The 18,327-nt window shown below is 36.1% G+C and overlaps 1 protein-coding gene and 1 long non-coding RNA gene across 2 annotated transcripts in view; both read left to right on the top strand.

Annotated features, from left to right (window-relative positions):
* LOC119076462 (D(2)-like dopamine receptor) overlaps positions 1 to 4,555 on the top strand; it is a 104,023-nt gene extending 99,468 nt beyond the window's left edge. The window contains exons 8-9 of the mRNA XM_037183229.1: positions 2,715 to 3,309; positions 3,493 to 4,555. Of these exons, the coding sequence (XP_037039124.1) occupies positions 2,715 to 3,309; positions 3,493 to 4,017 (1,120 nt within the window). The 3' untranslated portion in view covers positions 4,018 to 4,555. The remainder of the gene's footprint in view (positions 1 to 2,714; positions 3,310 to 3,492) is intronic.
* A 7,369-nt stretch (positions 4,556 to 11,924) lies between these two features.
* LOC119076495 lies at positions 11,925 to 12,335 on the top strand. Its single transcript, XR_005087631.1, has 2 exons — positions 11,925 to 12,078; positions 12,141 to 12,335. It is a non-coding gene; the product is annotated as an uncharacterized LOC119076495 (long non-coding RNA).
* Positions 12,336 to 18,327: the final 5,992 nt, after the last annotated feature.

Below are 18,327 nucleotides of genomic sequence, written 5' to 3'. Positions count from 1 at the left end.
ATCTCACCCCCAATTTCCCAATAATAAAATTCCACGAAAGTCTCAATTGTTTCGGAATAACCTGTCAGAATCGACGATTTATAGCGTAATTTCATAAGCAGGAACGTTAACTTTATGTTTAATATTATATCGAAACCGATACTGGTTTTACCCTTTTAATGGAAATTCGGTTTGCATTTATGATGTGGCTGTAGTTGCGTAAATGTTTATTATAATATCCGCTTTTATGGGAGTCATAGATTATTCTGATAGGAATTTAAATTCAATGCAATAATCCACATATGGACAAAATTAATCAGAATTGACAACCGCGACTAGCAACCACGACATATATGGATGGTTTTATCAAAGCCATCAATGGAAATTATTTATCAATAAAATTGTTTTGAATTTAAAATATACCGATCTGGCCAAAGTAAATATTGTATGGCATTACCTTACGCCACACTACATCTACCTTGGGACTTCCTTCATGTACATGAAACGTAATATTTCTTGTGTGGTGACATTAGAAAGGTAAATTAATGTTCTTTCGGGGACATATGGTTTTTATTGGGTTTAAAATTCATCAACACTGAGATATGAGTAGTTGAAATAATGGGTAAAATATGACTATTTCAGTGAACTTCTATCTCTTTATCTGCATCTGAAACCACGGTGAGCTTGAAAAAAGTCTAAATAAAAAAGTCGTTGCATACGAAAAAATTTTATGGATAATTATTTAGGACCATGCGACGAATTTATATCAATAATTAACAAAAAAAAGTTAACGGTACTTTTTTGAGAAAAGTCAATTTGAAAATATTGTCAACCCTACTGAAAGTTTTTGACTTGTGAAAGTCAATATATTTTGATGCCACATTCACCACTTGATAGCCTCACGTCTTACCTTTACAACGACACCTCATTTGCTATTATCCGAACTGCATAGACCAAGCTATTAGAGCTGAGCCACCAATAATTGGTCCTACTAAAAATGTTATTAAATTGATCAAGAAAGTAACTTTTTTACTCTATTTTCTTCGGATTTGCGTTTATTTTTGTACAATACGTTAAATATGTTTGACTATATCCATTACTATTGCTTGCCAGTTTACGATTGAGCAAATTCTCAGTGGAAATTCTCAAATGCCTAAAACATTTTGTCGAATACTGTGACGCCAATGGGTTTTTAAACTGTTAATGCATGCATGTAGTTGATGGGAGCCTGTACAACCACATTAGCGCGCAAAAAATAGTGTGTAGAACGAGCGTGGTAAATTTCTGCCATGGATACTTCCACCTAATACTTCCACCTTCCACCTTTCCACCTATCATAGTGTTTGTAAAATTGGGCTTTCTAGTCCGTCCCTTTTTGTTAAAACAAAATAAACACATTTTTTCACGATTCTCATCGTGAGAATCAATTTTCCTCAGTAAGCTTCTATCCATGGCAGAAATTTACCACGCTCGTTCTAAACACTATTTTTTGCGCGCTATTGTAATTGTAAAGGCTACATGCAACATGCATACACTAACGGTTTAAAAACACATTGGCGTCACAATATTCGACAAAATGTTTTAGCCATTTGAGAATTTCCACTGAGAATTTGCTCAATCGTAAACTGGCAAGCAATAGTAATGGATATAGTCAAACATATTTAACGTATTGTACAAAAATAAACGCAAATCCGAAGAAAATAGAGTAAAAAAGTTACTTTCTTGATCAATTTAATAACATTTTCAGTAGGACCAATTATTGGTGGCTCAGCTCTAATAGCTTGGTCTATGCAGTTCGGATAATAGCAAATGAGGTGTCGTTGTAAAGGTAAGACGTGAGGATATCAAGTGGTGAATGTGGCATCAAAATATATTGACTTTCACAAGTCAAAAACTTTCAGTAGGGTTGACAATATTTTCAAATTGACTTTTCTCAAAAAAGTACCGTTAACTTTTTTTGTTAATTATTGATATAAATTCGTCGCATGGTCCTAAATAATTATCCATAAAAAAATTTCGTATGCAACGACTTTTTTATTTAGACTTTTTTCAAGCTCACCGTGAAACGCAACGAAAACATATAAAAATGGTTTCACTGTGGTGATCGTTGTGTTTCACATAATTGAATTCGTTTACGTCAAGTTGCAGCTAGTGGTGCGACGTTAGGTCGATTCCATACAAATCTAGCAGGTGCAACAACATTAGGAACAAGAAAATATGATGATGGTAACATTACAAACACGAATTTACCAGAAAGATCCCATAATTTCTCTGATCCGCAGAGTGTTTGCATTACCTTCAGTTTTTATATACTTTGGATACGTGTGGTAGTAGTAAAACCGTAGACGTTTCAACAGTTTTGGATCGTATGTGTGGATCAGCTGAGAAACAGTTGAAACAAATTCATGCTGAAATGATGATTTTTTTCCCAAATTTTCCCTAAGAGCGGAGCGAGTTATATCAACACTCCAATGCAATGTGATTGAAGAGTGATGGTTTGCAATGCAAATTTTGATTTTTTCTGCTGAAAATATCGTGTGCAACACGTTGTGAAATATAATTTTTTCAGCACACGCCCTAAAATTTCCTTACAAACGGAACGATATCTTATATTGCCGGTGGTTTCCAAAGGCTCAATTTATGATATCACTACAACAAATTGCCTTTCCTCCTCGTCTGGTCTTAACCTTAATCTTCAACTTTCTAATAACTTACGAACGGTTTCCATTTTACAGTGTACCCACTTCACCATGCATAAGACTGAAGAAACGTCGTGCGTCTCATGCTACATGGAATGCTGCGTTGAGTCAACCAGAAAGTCCTACCACAAATCATCAACGGAAGCGTTTCAACTCACTACCACGCACGTTAACGAGCATTGACAATCCCAACGATGGAGCACCGAAGGAAAAGGATTACAAAAACAAAAATAACGAAAAATTCAAAAATCAATTAAACAAAAAGGAAGCCTTCGATCTGGTGCCGCCACCGTGCACGTGCCCGTATTTCGGTGATACGCCCCATCATAATACATTGAAACCGGCCGAAGTGAAAATCATCACTACTTCGCGGAGTTTTCGAACGACGTCAAGCAGTTTGCACGATACAACCATGCACAGTTTGTCGATTTCGAATTCCACTTCGATGTCCATTGCAACACCGACCACATCAACGTCACCGTCGAAGACTTCGCTACAATTACTTCCGGTACCGCCGACACCACCCGTACGGAAGCACAGCTACTCGAAAAGTAATTCGGTTGTTACGTGGGACACAAAGCGCAATCAACGGCGAGGCTCCAGTTTTGGAGGAGTTAAGACAACGTTGCAGGTAAGATGACTTTGCATGGAAAGCACAAAATAAAGTTTAAATTTTGTTTGATTAATGTAAGAAGCTGTAATGTTGCTGTGAGCTAAACCAAAAAAACGACCTGAATATCCTTGTCCCTCTCCGTCATTTGACTATTCAAATGCAAAATTCCTCGGGATACTCACTTTTCAAACAAATTTCCAGAGTACTTCACTGCTTCTAACACCAAATAAAACTTCGTCTTCAACATCGCCACTGCGCCGATCGGCTACGCTTCGCAACCACAACAATATCATCAATAACAGCGATCCCAATCTAAATCATATCAAAACCATCAAAGGTGCCCCCTCGTCGCCATGTCTACTGCAACGCAGTGCAACCATACGATCGCATCATTCGCGCAATTCCAGTGTCATATCACGGAATTCGTCTCGTCACGGTCGCATCATACGCTTGGAACAGAAAGCGACCAAAGTTCTCGGCGTCGTGTTCTTTACGTTTGTGATATTGTGGGCACCGTTCTTTGTGCTCAATCTGTTGCCGTCGTTGTGTCGTACATGTGAGGAGAACATGAGCGGCTGGGTGTTCGATGTGGTGACATGGCTGGGCTATGCCAGTTCGATGGTGAATCCGATATTCTATACAATATTTAATAAAGTGTTTCGACAAGCCTTCAAAAAAGTGCTACTGTGTCAGTACGGCAAGACGAAATGGCGTCCGCAGAGATAGCAAATTGTGATCAATAATAAAGTAATCAATCATTAAAAATGTAGTCAAAAATATTATTATATAAATTATGTGAACAACGTGTATACATACAGAGGGAAAAAACGAGGGCGGCGAACAGTAAGTCTAATACATAAATATAATATATAACAAAACACATAATAGATGATGCAAACAACCATAGTATTATTACTCTGATGTAGCCAGTAAAACGTTGGTGATTATTATATAATATTCTAGAAATTGAAACAGAAAAATTTGTTCAATTAAAATTTTTGTATATGACCTTCGGTATACCCAACAGTTGATGTGTATGTGTGTGTATGTATACTACCCCCACATATAGTCTAATTCATAGAAGCGATATCATCTTAAATGTTATATATTTATACAAATCCCAATGGAAACTGCAGTAAATACCGAAAAAAAATTATTTTTGAATAATAAAAATCAACACTCAATTTTCTCACTTCGGTAACGGTATTATGGCCGTCATTTTCTTGAACAATGCCACATGCGTTGAAAACCGTACTTTTCATATTTCAAGCACTACTTTCGACGCCCCCAGTATGTAAAATATTATTACATGCGTCGAAAACCGTACTTTTCATGTTTTAAGCACTTCTTTCGACGCCCTCAGCGTGTAAAATCCATTACATAACTCGGGATAAAAATGAAAAGTCTCGTTTTCGTGTGTTTATTGAACTCGGCTACGTCTCTGATCAACAAAATTCACACAAAAACTCTAGTTATGTGAATCCTCGTGTTCTTCACTTCGTTATTTCGCGAAAGTTGTCGTTGCAATCCACGCCATTAGTCGTATAAATTTATATGTCAGAGAGAGCTTTTTTCTCCTTTGTTACGATCTGTCAGTTTTTCTATTTTGCGATTTAGTATGGAAATGAAAACTATAATTAAGATATCTTTGCTGTTTTAAGTGGTTTTTCATATTTTTTTTTGGACCAAAATGTTTTAAAATGTGTTTGGAATCGATTGACATTAACAAAATAATAAAATAGAAAAAATATTTTCACACAATCTGTTAATGCCAATCGATTCCAAACACATTTTAAAACATTTTGGTCCACGAAAATATGAAAAACCACTTAAAACAGCAAAGATATCTTAATTTTAGTTTTCATTTCCTTACTAAATCGGAAAATGAAAAAACTGACAGATAATAACAAAGGAGAAAAAGCTCTCTCTGACGTATAAATTTATACGACTAATGGCGTGGATAACCCCGCACTGATAAAAAAAACTTTCGTCAACATACGTCGTGACTATAAGTGTCATTCGTATGTTTATACGGGTTCGAACGGGTTACCATCGAGAATTTCCTCCAGAGTCGATTCTCACACTGTCTAACCATTTAAAATAGCACGAGATTCGAGCCCAGTATACATGTCAGGTCAGACGTTGGAATATATCAGTGCGGTGTTTGTTTTGTCTTATAACAGGAAAAAAGACTTAGCTTCAGTTTCCTCTTACCAAAAAAGTACTCCGTGAGTGAGACAAAATTGAATTCAATTTCAATTTTTTCTTTGTTTATTTGACAGCCTTCTCTCTCTCACGGCTCTCTCACGGAGTACTTTTTGTTGAGTGGAATGGAAACTTTACATTCGACTAAAATATCCCAAAATATTGAAACTCCTGAAGGTAATGTTCACGAGAACCCAAGTTTCGGGTGAGTTCGAGTGCAGCGCAATTTCACTTCATTCATTGCAGCACTTACGATTTCAATAGAATTATTGCAGTGGTGAAATATTTTTCTCCAACTCATGCTACCATTTCACCACCGTTGGTGCTACACCAAACCAAATAAAATTCTGCACTTAAATTCACTCGAAATTTAGGTTCCGCATTTTTTGTGTTCCGCTGAAGATTGGCATAACCATTCAGTGTTTTTACACTTTAAAATAACTACCAGCGTGCAGGAGCTCAGAACTCTGGAACAGTAATTAGTTTTTCATATGTGCAATGTGCATGCGGTGTGATTTACTTTATTTCCTACCCTCAATAGGCCATGAGAAAATTGCGTTTTGTTGATTGGTCGAATGATATTTCTAGTGAGAAAAGTGAACCACTTTCACATAAGTAGGGAGAAAATCGATCTTTTCAAACTTGTGCTGTCAGTTTGTATATGTTTTCAAAAATGTTATGGTGAATTGAGGGTTCTTGTTTCGTGGAAAAAGCGGTAAATCACACCTAGCGTATGATGCTGTCAAGTCTACGTTTTTCACAACAAAAGTTCGAGAAGTTTCAGCTGAGGTGGAAAAACAACTATTAGGTACTAGATGAAGTGTGTCATAATACACATCGAGAGCTAATAAAGTATACTTTGCATCGACATTCATAAAACAATTTATGCAACAAAGGCATCTAAAGTTTCCAAATTTTGCACATTACTTTCATTTTGTCTTTCTGTTAAATAAATAACCTCTGGGTCCCGACAAACATATCTCTCTGTGGGCGGACTTATTGATGTGATGTGAATGATGACTTTATAATTCATCATCTTCACTTCATTCACAACGACAGACAGACAGGTCAGTCATCACGAACTGTCCGACCTGTTGAGAGGATAATAAAAACCATGAGCTCAACGAACTAAAAATCAAACCTCAATGGCTCTGTGTTAATTACATGTTATGACTATAGATGATGGTTACGTAGGTGGTAGCTTCATGAGCGGAGTTTCAAAATTCAGTTTCTCTATGATGTTCGTCATGCATGTAATGATTTGGTTGAGGTTATATCAGATTATATCCGGTTATATCAGAAGGCTAGGCAGACCGATTTTGTATTTATTCCCTCAGCAATCTGTGTAACCTTAGCATCTACACTATATAACAAACAGAAATAAAAGCCCAACTCAATTGCCGTGGCGATCAACGTGAAAGCAAAAAAATCACAAGAACCGATTCCTTCTATTCTATTTTCTATATTAGATAAACATAACGTCGCATGCAATGGAGTTATAAAGCTTTAGAAAGCTTGAATTAATCAACTGATTTTATTCAAAGCCAAGCAGAGCCTATTGTAAGGAATTATATTCTGAAAATAAACTGTTAAAATCAAGAAAAATATGGGGTTAGTTGGTTGCCTCCAGGACATCCAAAACAACTGAGAAAGTCATAAATCGAACATAGGTGGTTTGATAAGCACCGTTGGATTCGTCTTTCAATTCTAGGAAACACGTATCTTTCACTTTTTCTTTAAAAAAATATTTTTTGGGAAAAGCGTTCAAATGTGAAGACATGTCAGAGGGTACCGAAAACAGTTTTTTGACAATAACTCAAGAAAAAATAATTTTAAATTGTTATAATGTTGTACGAATGTCGGCCTTGGAAAGACCTACAGGTAGAGTATACGCACTGGCTGGTGCTAGTAGATCCACGAGAGTTTTGACTAAAAATATAGTGAATGTTCGGAAAGTCTGCCTTCCCTGCAGCTTCGATGTTCCGCGGAACTGTGTATGGGCTGTTGTAGCTGGCCTCACCTACTATCGTTCCACATATAAATGAACCCAGCACTGCTGTGCTGCAAGCTTACAGAAGTCTTAGAAAAAAAGTTGGTGTCAAAATGCAAATTTTTTCCTTCTTTCTGATGGCCCAACTGCCAGAACAGTCTGACTACTGTAGTCTGTAGTCTGACTACAGTCTGAATTTCCCTGCTTAAACGGGAAATTTCGAATAATATTGGTTCGCCTGTGGCGAGGGAGAGAATTGCATACAAATTCTCTCACATTCTATCCCATAAGAAGTCAACTGTCATTCACAAGTTCCTTCTATCTCGCCACAGGTGCATCAACTCATCATTTCTCTGGTTTTTCCTTCTAAGTTTGCACCCTTTATTTTGGCGCAAAAAATTTGAATTTTGAACTTAAAAATGAAAAATGAATGGTAAAAATGCAAAGTAGATGATACAAATTGGTCAAAACCTACAACGTCCGTTATTCAACATTATAAATTAAAACTACTACGAAACACCGGAACAAAGAAAAATGTGTAATCTTCATTGAAAAGATGGGAGTAATTAATTATTTAAAAAAAAAACTTTCGAGGGCTTTGTCTTACCGCAGTTTCCATGAAAAGTAAAATTAAAGATACAAAAGAGAAAACCTTTTTATGTAATTGCAGAATTGTTACTATATCTCTCTATTTATAATATAGTTTATTTTAATATTCTCTTTTTTACGAAAAAAAAAAATCTAAAATGTAAAACTATTATACAACACTGTTAATATAAATTACATGTTACGGTTATACGGTAAAAGTGGACGCGAAACTTTATAATATCTTTCGTTGTAAAAAGACTTCCAAATTCAAGTATTATGTTTTTGCATGATTCTATATTATGTGTAGCTACAACATGTAATTACCAACATTGAAAAAAAAAATGGCTGTTCAATAAATGAGCTAAATATTTACTTATGTTTTTGGGTTGATTATAACCGAGATAAAGAAATTCATTTGGTTTAATAAATGTGTTAGCCCGAATAAAACATATACTTTTCTTCACAGTATTTTGCTGACGACAAACTTTAGTTAATTGTTTAACAACAGGACAAAAGAGTAAATTCCAACCAGAGCGAAGCGAGCGTCGTAATTCGCTCGAGTTATAATATAAACTGTTTTAGTTGCCTTTTAGAGGGAGAACTTGGAATAGATCTAAGAGAAAAATCAATTTCGTTGTTCGTCGAAAAATTACAGTTCCCCTTAAGATCTAGTTAATTATGACAATATTTAGATGTAACGTCTGTGACATCTATCTATACAAAACCCTGTTGAAAATGAAAGTCTTAAAAGCTCGAAAGATGTTCGTACAGTTCCAATTGCTCTGAGTAAATTACTTGCGGGAAAAAAGGTGGCTACAGTTCTGTGTAAACGTAGTGATCTCTCATCCGGTAGCAAATGACGATGGCAGCTAGCGGTTGACCTCGAGAATAATAAGTATAAAACCTAAATAAGCGTAGATTACACAAGTTTAATTGAAAAAAAAATCGTTTTGCACCAGAACGACTCTAACATCCGGCGTTTAGTCCTACATTTTATAACTTAATTTTGCCGATACAACTTTGAAATTGAATATAATCGTTGTAACTCATAATTCATTGCCGTAATGCAGTTTACACTTCATTATGCAATTAAAAAGGCATTGAATGGTGTATTGGTATATGCGCTTATTATAACTGTTGGCTGTTTATATAATGTGCATTAATGAATCGGCTGCTGATGATACAAAATTTAAAATTAAATTCAATTAAACTGGGACCCACCTTTTGGGCGGGTCAGGTCCATTGACTGACAATTTTTTTATATTTAATTTCATTTTCCGTTGTTAAACTTCGGAAACATCACAAATAACTTATATAAAAACCATCGCCTGAGTCCAAATCTATTATTCTGTTTCATAGTGTTATTATATTGTTACCGCTCATCAGAAGTAAGTGATTCGAATGTACAACGATTAGAGGACTTTTTCACATTGGTGCAATATCATGGCTCTACGTTAGTGAAGGGCCGTGACGCAAGTCCGTTCACACTGAAAAATTTAACAAAAGCATTTTTTCCTTACGACTGAGGAACATATATATATATATATATATATATATATATATACAACTTATCTTACTTTTCCCTTTTCACTTATTTTATTCGTAATCTGGGCGTCTATACGAGTTCAACGAACTATCACACGCCTCATAAGGTTAAGATTTGGCTGAGATATTAAATTTCAAAACTTGAAAGTTTGTAGAAAATTGTATGAAGAAATTGATTTCCATACATTATGAAATAGTTGAATTTTACCAACCTTTCTTACTTTGTTACAACGAAACTTTTGAATTTACCGGTGGATTCGGCTGAAATTTTCAGGGTATGTCAAGGACGTAATTCTAAGAAACTAATTTGAAGGAATTTTCATAAAAGCTTATAATTTCGGAGCTATGAGAGTTTTAAGCTATTGAGCTATAGAACTCATAACTCGGAAAATATGGCAGACAGAAACCTCGTTTAAAAGACAAATTTATTGAGTTTTACATTCTAGTCTATGCGTGTTTCCTGGTTTACCTAAAGATTCTGTTATTTTGTAGCTATGATCATTTTGTAGCTATGATCACGTTTTCAGTGCGTCAAATTTTTAAATCTCGTATAATTTTCGAAATTCGATAATTTTCTTTTTTTGTCAAATTTTCGATTTTCATCAACTTTTTGATTTTTGTCAAATTTTCGAATTCAGTCAAATTTTCGAATTTCGTAAAATTTTCGATTTTCGTCAAATGAAAGGTTCAAATGAAGGTTCAGATCAAAGAGAAAGTTATACAGTTTTGTAAAAATAATAGTTTCGTTCAAACTGATTGTCTATTATCTGCGACCATTCTAAAAAATCACAACTTACAAAAGAACTGATATCGCCCAAAACCACTTACAGTGGAGGTGGGCAGCAAGTCCTGTTATCCACTTACAAAAGAACTGATATCGGTGCACCGATATCAGTTTTTTTTGTAAGTGGATAACAGGACTTGCGTCACACCTCCACTGTAAGTGGTTTTGGGCGATAAAAAATACGATAGATGTTCTTCTCTTACACGTATGTACTAAAAGGAAGTCCTTTGGTACTTACTACATTCAAGCCATGGACAGCCCCGGATGAAGTCTAAATTTAATAAATTTCTATGTAAACAGCTCATTTAAATCGCTAGTATACCAACACTTCACTATAAACATACATTTTACAGATGTATTCGCTATTGTATAGCTCGAGATAGCTCTATCTACTTATATATAGATCAATGCAGTTTATATATAGATGTCAATATATCAGATGCCCGAAACACCCAACACACATAACCAATTATTTTTCTGTTAGCAGAAACTCTCTAAGTATCATTTTCCCAAAATATATCACTTTTACTAAGATCCAATATGGTCGCCGGCAGCCATTTTGTCGGGAGACCGGAAATAGTACCGACGCTTTACATTCGTTAATACCTTTAAAAAAAAATAAATGAAATTCTGTCAAAGTTTACTCGATATATTGACCAAATACTCCACGTTCACTGTACAGCCGAGTAGCCGGAGATGAGTTCACTCCAAGGGACCTAGCTCACGTTCCGGTGAGCCGATGTTTTAAACTTTTTTTCCCTGATTGGTTCGGTCAATACCTATCTAATAAAGCTAAAACAGACGAAATATGTTCAAATGTGGCCGACCTACAAGCAAAAACTGCTTGGCTGCTTGAACTGTACCTGGTTCAAAAGGCTCTAACTCACGAATCGGTCATCCGATTTCCATAAACTTTTTGCCGATTCGTATTGTAAATCCCTTACATTTGACGTATAACGTATAAGTGTAGCGTTTAAATGTCAGGAGTTTTCATCGAAAACCCCTGAGGTACTTATTGAGCCCCAGGTCGGGAGGGTTCGACCCAAAATCACTCATCCTCGAACCTAGCCTTCTTTTTGACAACGGGGAAAACTGAATTTTAGAAATCGGATGTGTTTTACTCAAGTTATCGTGTACGCAGACAGACATTTTTTTTCTCTCTGATTTGGCACCACAATAGGTTTCCCCTTGCTCGAGGAGCCGAATAGACTAGAAAAGTCGATTTTCGTATTTGAAAATGAGCTCGAGCTATGAAGTTAAGGTTGAAAGTCGGAATAGCTCAGAAAAACCAATTTAAATTGTTTTTTTTCTGTGCTATTCCGACTTTCAACTTTAAAAATAGAAAAGTTGAATGGATAATGTAAGCAAAACAGAATGACTCACTTTAGTATGGTTAGATTACACAAGTAACATTCCGCAATTTCAGTTTTGCAATAATTCTGTTACTATTTGTTCAGGTGAACTGACTCTAGGTAAATGCGAATATTTGCACATCCATTTGCGTCTTAAAGGCGCTTGTTGATAGGAAAAAAGATGTATAAAAAGACTGGTAATACATATCAGGACAATTTATTCGTGAAAAAGATCTGAAACGATTACGAGCGGAAAAAAATGTCATTAAAAACTGTTATTGTTCTCATTGTCGTGTTTTCATTGGTACAATTAATTCAAGCAGGTATAGTATCAATTGTTTGTTCATTAAGTGATTGTGTAACTGGTAAAATTGTCCATTCACAGAATTTTGTAAGGGATTTGGAATTGACGTTCCATTAACAGAATGCAGAGAACAGTGTGAAGTAGTAGGAGAACCTTTTTTGGAGTGCCCATCAGGATTACAATGCTGTCTAATTGCATGAATATTGATTTATTATCGCAATTTAGCGGACTTGTAAATAAACATTTGAAATTAAACTTGAACCTTGATTGACCAAATTCATTTGTTTTTAATTTTGCACAAAAATTACGTTAGGATCAGTTAAATTCCTCGAAAATGCATAACAAGACGCATGACAATTTAAAGTGAAACCAGTCCACTACATTTTTAGTCTGAATTCACAGTCATCCGTTTTCATTCCGTTTTGCCTCCATGACGACAGTTGGCATTTCATACAATAGAAGATATTGTTTGAAATGACGACTGTCACGTTCACGGAGGCAAAACGGAATAAAAACGGATGACTGTGAGGACACCTTTCTTCTTCTTCTTCTCCGGCGCTACAGCCACTTGTGGGCCTTGGCCTGATCGAGAATCCGGTTCCAGCGAACCCTGTCCCCTGCTACACTTCGCCAACTTCTTATTCCCAGCGTCCGTAGATCTGATTCGACGCCATCTATCCATCTCATCTTTGGACGACCTTTTCCTCGTCGCCCTTCTGGATCGTTTCGGAATAACATCGAGGGAGCTCTGTTCATATCCATGCGTGCTAGATGCCCCGCCCACCTCAACCGTTGGACTTTCACCACTGCCACAATATCCGGTTCACCAAAATCACGTTTCAGTTCAAAGTTGTACCGTCGCCGCCACCTTTCACCTTCGCGCATTGCTCCAAAAATGGTACGGAGGACTTTACGCTCGAACGTTAGAAGCAACTGTTCATCGCTTTTCTTCACCGTCCAAGACTCGCATCCGTAGATTAGAACCGGGCGAATAAGCGTTTTGTAAACTTGGCACTTCGTTTTCTTTGACAGCAACTTTGATCGTAAATGTTTCATTAGCCCGTAATAGCACCTGCTTGCCGCCATGATTCGCCTTTGTATCTCCGGCGTGTTGTCGCCATCAGATCGAATCAGCGCACCAAGATAGACGAGGTTCAACTCATCCATGCTCATCACGTCTCCTTGTTGATTGGCTACCGAATCGGGCTCGGCCTTCATGTACTTTACCGTGTACCGTGAGGACACCTTTACCGTGTAGATTAGTGAATCAAGTGCGGAGTTAAATTCAATGGAAGAACCGCAATAATGATAGCATCAGTGTTTATCGAGTATTAGTCACTCTCAAAGTTTCTTACCTTCCACAGATTCGCAACTGGCTGAGGATTCATAGCTCTGAAAATTTGTTACTTTTAACTCTCGAATGGTACTTTAGGTGTGAGCACAAAAATGTACGGAAAAATTAGAGAGAAAAATTAGAGAACAACTAGCGATCTTTGCCTTTGCATAAAAAATGGCCGTCATCAATAGTGTACTGGAAGTGATGATCGGCATATTCTGTGATCAAAATCAAATTTCATCAAAGTAATCTTTTTCGATTGATTGAATTTCCAACAGTGTAAAATGCGGTTATTAATATATTACTTCCAACATGCCGTAACACGTAATAGTATATTATCACATACGCGCGGTGTTCGGATGTCAAAATTACTTACCTAGAAGAATAATTCAAAAATTACACTTCAGGTCTATGTTGATGTCTCGTTTTCGCTTATGTGATAAAATAGAGTACGCACTTGTCACTATCAGTCGCGGCAAGCCTCGACTTCTTCGTGACAAGTGTGTAATATATATAACGCTTGGCGCAAGTAACACTATTCGAATCAGAGATATGAATTTTTTTATGGGACTTCACATTCAAATAGCAATTTTTTGTCTATCATCGCAATTCTGTGACGGAGATCAACTCTTTATTGTCTGCTTTAGATGGTGTCGTTTGTCGCCCGAGCGTAACAGAAGCCACACATTTATTTCCTATATATTTTCTGACCTGCGCTGCGTTGAAAAAAAAAGAATTTCCGCACAGTTGACTGTAAACACTGCTCTTTTCTAGAGGCAAAATCAACCCCATTTCAAATGGCTAATATGTGCTTAGTCGAAAACTCTTACCAACTAGCCACACTGTCACAATTTTCATTCATCTCTGGTATGGAGAATCATCCGATGACGTTTCTCATTACGTCTTATAGAGCCTCACATAAAAAACTAGTTGAAAGAGACCCAATTCGTAATCTGTCCAGAGAAATGGTAACGGCAGCTCATGCTCTTACCTCTGAAGGGGTGAAGGTTGTATTTGACAGAAACACTAATGATTCGCTAGATATGTGCATGCAAAAAGGTGTACATCTCAAGGTATAACAACGTATATTTTACACCTTATGACATCGAAAAGATGAGACGAATTATAATAATTGCCGGTAACATATAAATTAAGAACGGCATATTTATCTAACCTCACCTTATAGTATTGGAACGTATATACTATGAAAGTGGTTACGCCGCTTTGAATAGCCAATATATGTAGATTAATTTCCAATAATTATAAATAGGATATTTAAGTCTCCTGACAGCTTTTCGATTGTGTAAGATAATTTATTGTTACGCTAGGCTGGGCATACAAATTACGTTCGCCCCTCCTCCGACATTACGTTAAATGACAACGCAAATTCGCGAAATTAAGTTTCCAGAATTATCAAGAAAAAAAAAATCGTTTGTCGTTTAAATTGTAAAAATCGTATTTCACTACCCGCATTTTTGGTCGCTCCTCATATCAGAATTACATCTGAAAGAAAGCGGAAAAACTTTTCCCTTTCTTACGTTTTGTGCTCTGGGTTTTATGTTCTGGGTACGTTAACTATACCATATTTTCTCAACTTTTGTTTGGAACACAATTCTATAGATGAATGAATTGTATGTTGTATGGATCATACCATCGGAAAATCGTCCTCGGAAACGGTACACCTTCCCATTGAAACCTAAACTATAACCCCAAGAGATATTTTTGGAAAATGGTCACGTAATTGTGAATATTAGTCAAGTCATATATATTGTGAATATTAGTCAAGTCATATATATATATAACGGTTCAATTTCCTTTATTCCATTTTATATACTTACCGATGAACTAATAAATAATGGAGCGCTTAGTACATAACCGAACTGGAGAGTCATAGTAATACAGAAAACTTTGTTGTATAACACAAAATAAATGAATGACTTCAAATGTTAGTAACGATCGGGCGTTGTGAAAAAAGAGGGATGAAATACGATGGAGTGGAAGTGGATACAAGTCACCAGTTTTGTTACCGTGAATTAATTAAACAATAAACTTAGACTTGGCAAATAAGTTACTGTTTTGTATTTGAATGGTTAATGTCGTACCAATTTGTTTGGAATGGAATTGAATGTTAGAAGGTCATTTTACCGGCATGACACAGGAATAGGTCTTTAGTATAGGGTGCGGGATATTCACAGCTAAAAGTCTAGAAACTTCTTGCGTTCTTGAAAATTCGAATTTTCTTGAAAAAGCTTTAAAATTGCAACTAATTCTTTGACAGTGAAATGGAATTTTTGACTACCTACAGTGGGCTTTTTAGGAAAATATTTAAGATTTTTTAGAGTTTTAAAAATCGTCGATGTTCTCAATCAATAAAGTGTTTTCATGTTATGATATTTTGACACAATATTTGAAAATCCCTTAGCGAATTCAAATTTCACGCCAAAATATCATAGACTGGGAAGCACTGACTGGAAACATCGATGACTTTTAAAATTCTGAAAAATTTAAAATTGCGTTTTCTAAAGATAAGCCCAAACACGCTGCAATAAGTTTAAACGACTGTAAAATAAGCACATCACAAACGAAGGCATATACTACGAGATCGCCCAAAACCACTTACAGTGGAGGTGTGACGCAAGTCCTGTTATCCACTTACAAAAGAACTCATATCGGTGTAGGTGACGCTTACAGATTTGACACGCAAAAACATATGCGTCACAAATGGCAGCTGATGAGGAAAGTACGTGAAAGTTTTATCAACAAAAATCTTACCAGAAAAATTTTAGGAAGAAAATTATAACAAAAAAAAAATGCGTCAAAAAGTGTCACACCTCCACTGTGAGTGGTTTTTGGCGACATCAGTTCTTTTGTAAGAAGTTTTTTTTTAGAATTTGGTATAACGCAATAAAATCAGCGAATTAAAAAAAACCCTGAAACACATGTCGACTAAAATTAAAAACTATAAATTTACCTTTAACCTGAACTTTATAACTGGCATATTTGCCAAGATACAGATCACATAGCTTACAGTTAAAATGCTCATAGCTTCCAAATAAGCGACTTTCAAGTAAGACCCTGAAACACATGTCGACTGCTAGAATATAAATCTCTATAAATTTGTCTTTTACACTGAGTTAATGGCTGACATAGCTCGTGCTTAGAACGCTCATATCTCCTAAATATACGACTATTTATGAAAACTATGAAACACGTGTCGACTGAAATCTGAAACTCTATAAATTTGTTTTTTAAATGAACTTTATATCTGCCATATTTTCTGAGTTATGGGTCCTATAATCTAATCAATTTCTTTATACAAATTTCCAAGTTTTGAAATTTAATATCTCGGCTGAATCTTAACCGTATGAGGCGTGTGACAGCTCGGTAAACTCGTATGGATGCCCAGATTACGAATAAAATACTTTGGGGTAGTAGGAGCAAAGGGAGACAAGTCAAAAAGTTCGTGTATATATGTTCCTTAGTCCTGCGGATTTTTTTTTGTCTAATTCCCTTGACTGTAAGTCAGGGTCTTATGCCGCAAAATACCCTAGAATGTTTGTATACCAAAGGTTGTATGAAATGTTATGAAAAACGGCTATCAGCTATCACGGTGATAGTCAGCTATCACGGTGATAGTCAGCTATCACGGTGATAGTCAGCTATCACGGTGATAGTCAGCTATCACGGTGATAGTCAGCTATCACGGTGATAGTCAGCTATCACGGTGATAGTCAGCTATCACGGTGATAGTCAGCTATCACGGTGATAGTCAGCTATCACGGTGATAGTCAGCTATCACGGTGATAGTCAGCTATCACTCATGATAGTTTTCTACAACGGTGATAGTCACCTATTACAGGCAAAATTAGCATATTTCACGCCATGACATAAAATATTTATAAAATTTTATGAAAAACCATTTTTTCGTTATTCAAATGTATGGAATGACACTAAAAAAACAATCAAACAGAAAACTTTAAAACTCCCACGAGTGTGAAGTTTGCGGCCAAAGCGAAGCGAGGGCCGTAATTCGCACGAGTCGTGCTATTTTATTCATGATTAAAGGTTTTGTGAATGTAGAAAGTACCGGGGGCGGGGGGTACATAAGTGTAAGGGAAGAACGACTGCTAGGAATTTCGCGCCGCGCCTTATATTTTGTATAAGGAAAACGAAGTGACTAATGGCACGCGCGTGCGATTAGTGTTTAATAGACTATTCGCACGCGCGTGCGATTAGTGTTTAATAGACTATTCGCACGTGCGTGCGATTAGTGTATAATGGACTAATCGCACGCGCTCTCAAAACAAAACAAAGTCAACTAGTGATTCTTTTTACAAAATGACAGAGGTATAACTACTGATCCTTTCTACAAAATAAAACGAAGTCATCTAGTGACTCCTTTTACAAAATGACCGAGTTACAACTAATGATTCCCCCACAAAAAACAATGAAGTCACCTAGTGATTCCCTTTACAAAATAAACCGAAGTCAAAAGTAACTCCTTTCCCAATATGACTGAGACACAATTACTGATCCGTTTTACATAATAAAGCTAAGTCATCTAGTGACTCCTTTTACAAAATGACCGAGACACAGCCACTGATTCCTTCTACAAAAGAAAACAAAGTCACCTAGTAACTACTTTTACAAAAACATAAGCTACGTCAACCCGTATGAAACACCTTCAGTGTCAAAGCTTCAATCATATTACAATATTACACTGTAAAACTGCATCTCTAAATAATTAATGAAAATCGCTTGAAAATGACTCAAAGAAGTGGGCAAAAACACTAAAACCCAATATGGCGGCAGAAATTTTATTAGTGCTCTAAAAACAATACCTTTGCTTTACAGTCATACATACCTTTTAAACTAAAATAAAAAAATTCACGAAAATCAGATGAAATTTACACAAGATAGAAGCAAAAAAAG

Source organism: Bradysia coprophila, unplaced genomic scaffold (genome assembly GCF_014529535.1).
Source record: "Bradysia coprophila strain Holo2 unplaced genomic scaffold, BU_Bcop_v1 contig_232, whole genome shotgun sequence".
Classification (NCBI taxonomy): domain Eukaryota; kingdom Metazoa; phylum Arthropoda; class Insecta; order Diptera; family Sciaridae; genus Bradysia; species Bradysia coprophila.
This window is presented reverse-complemented; position numbering and strand designations above follow the sequence as displayed.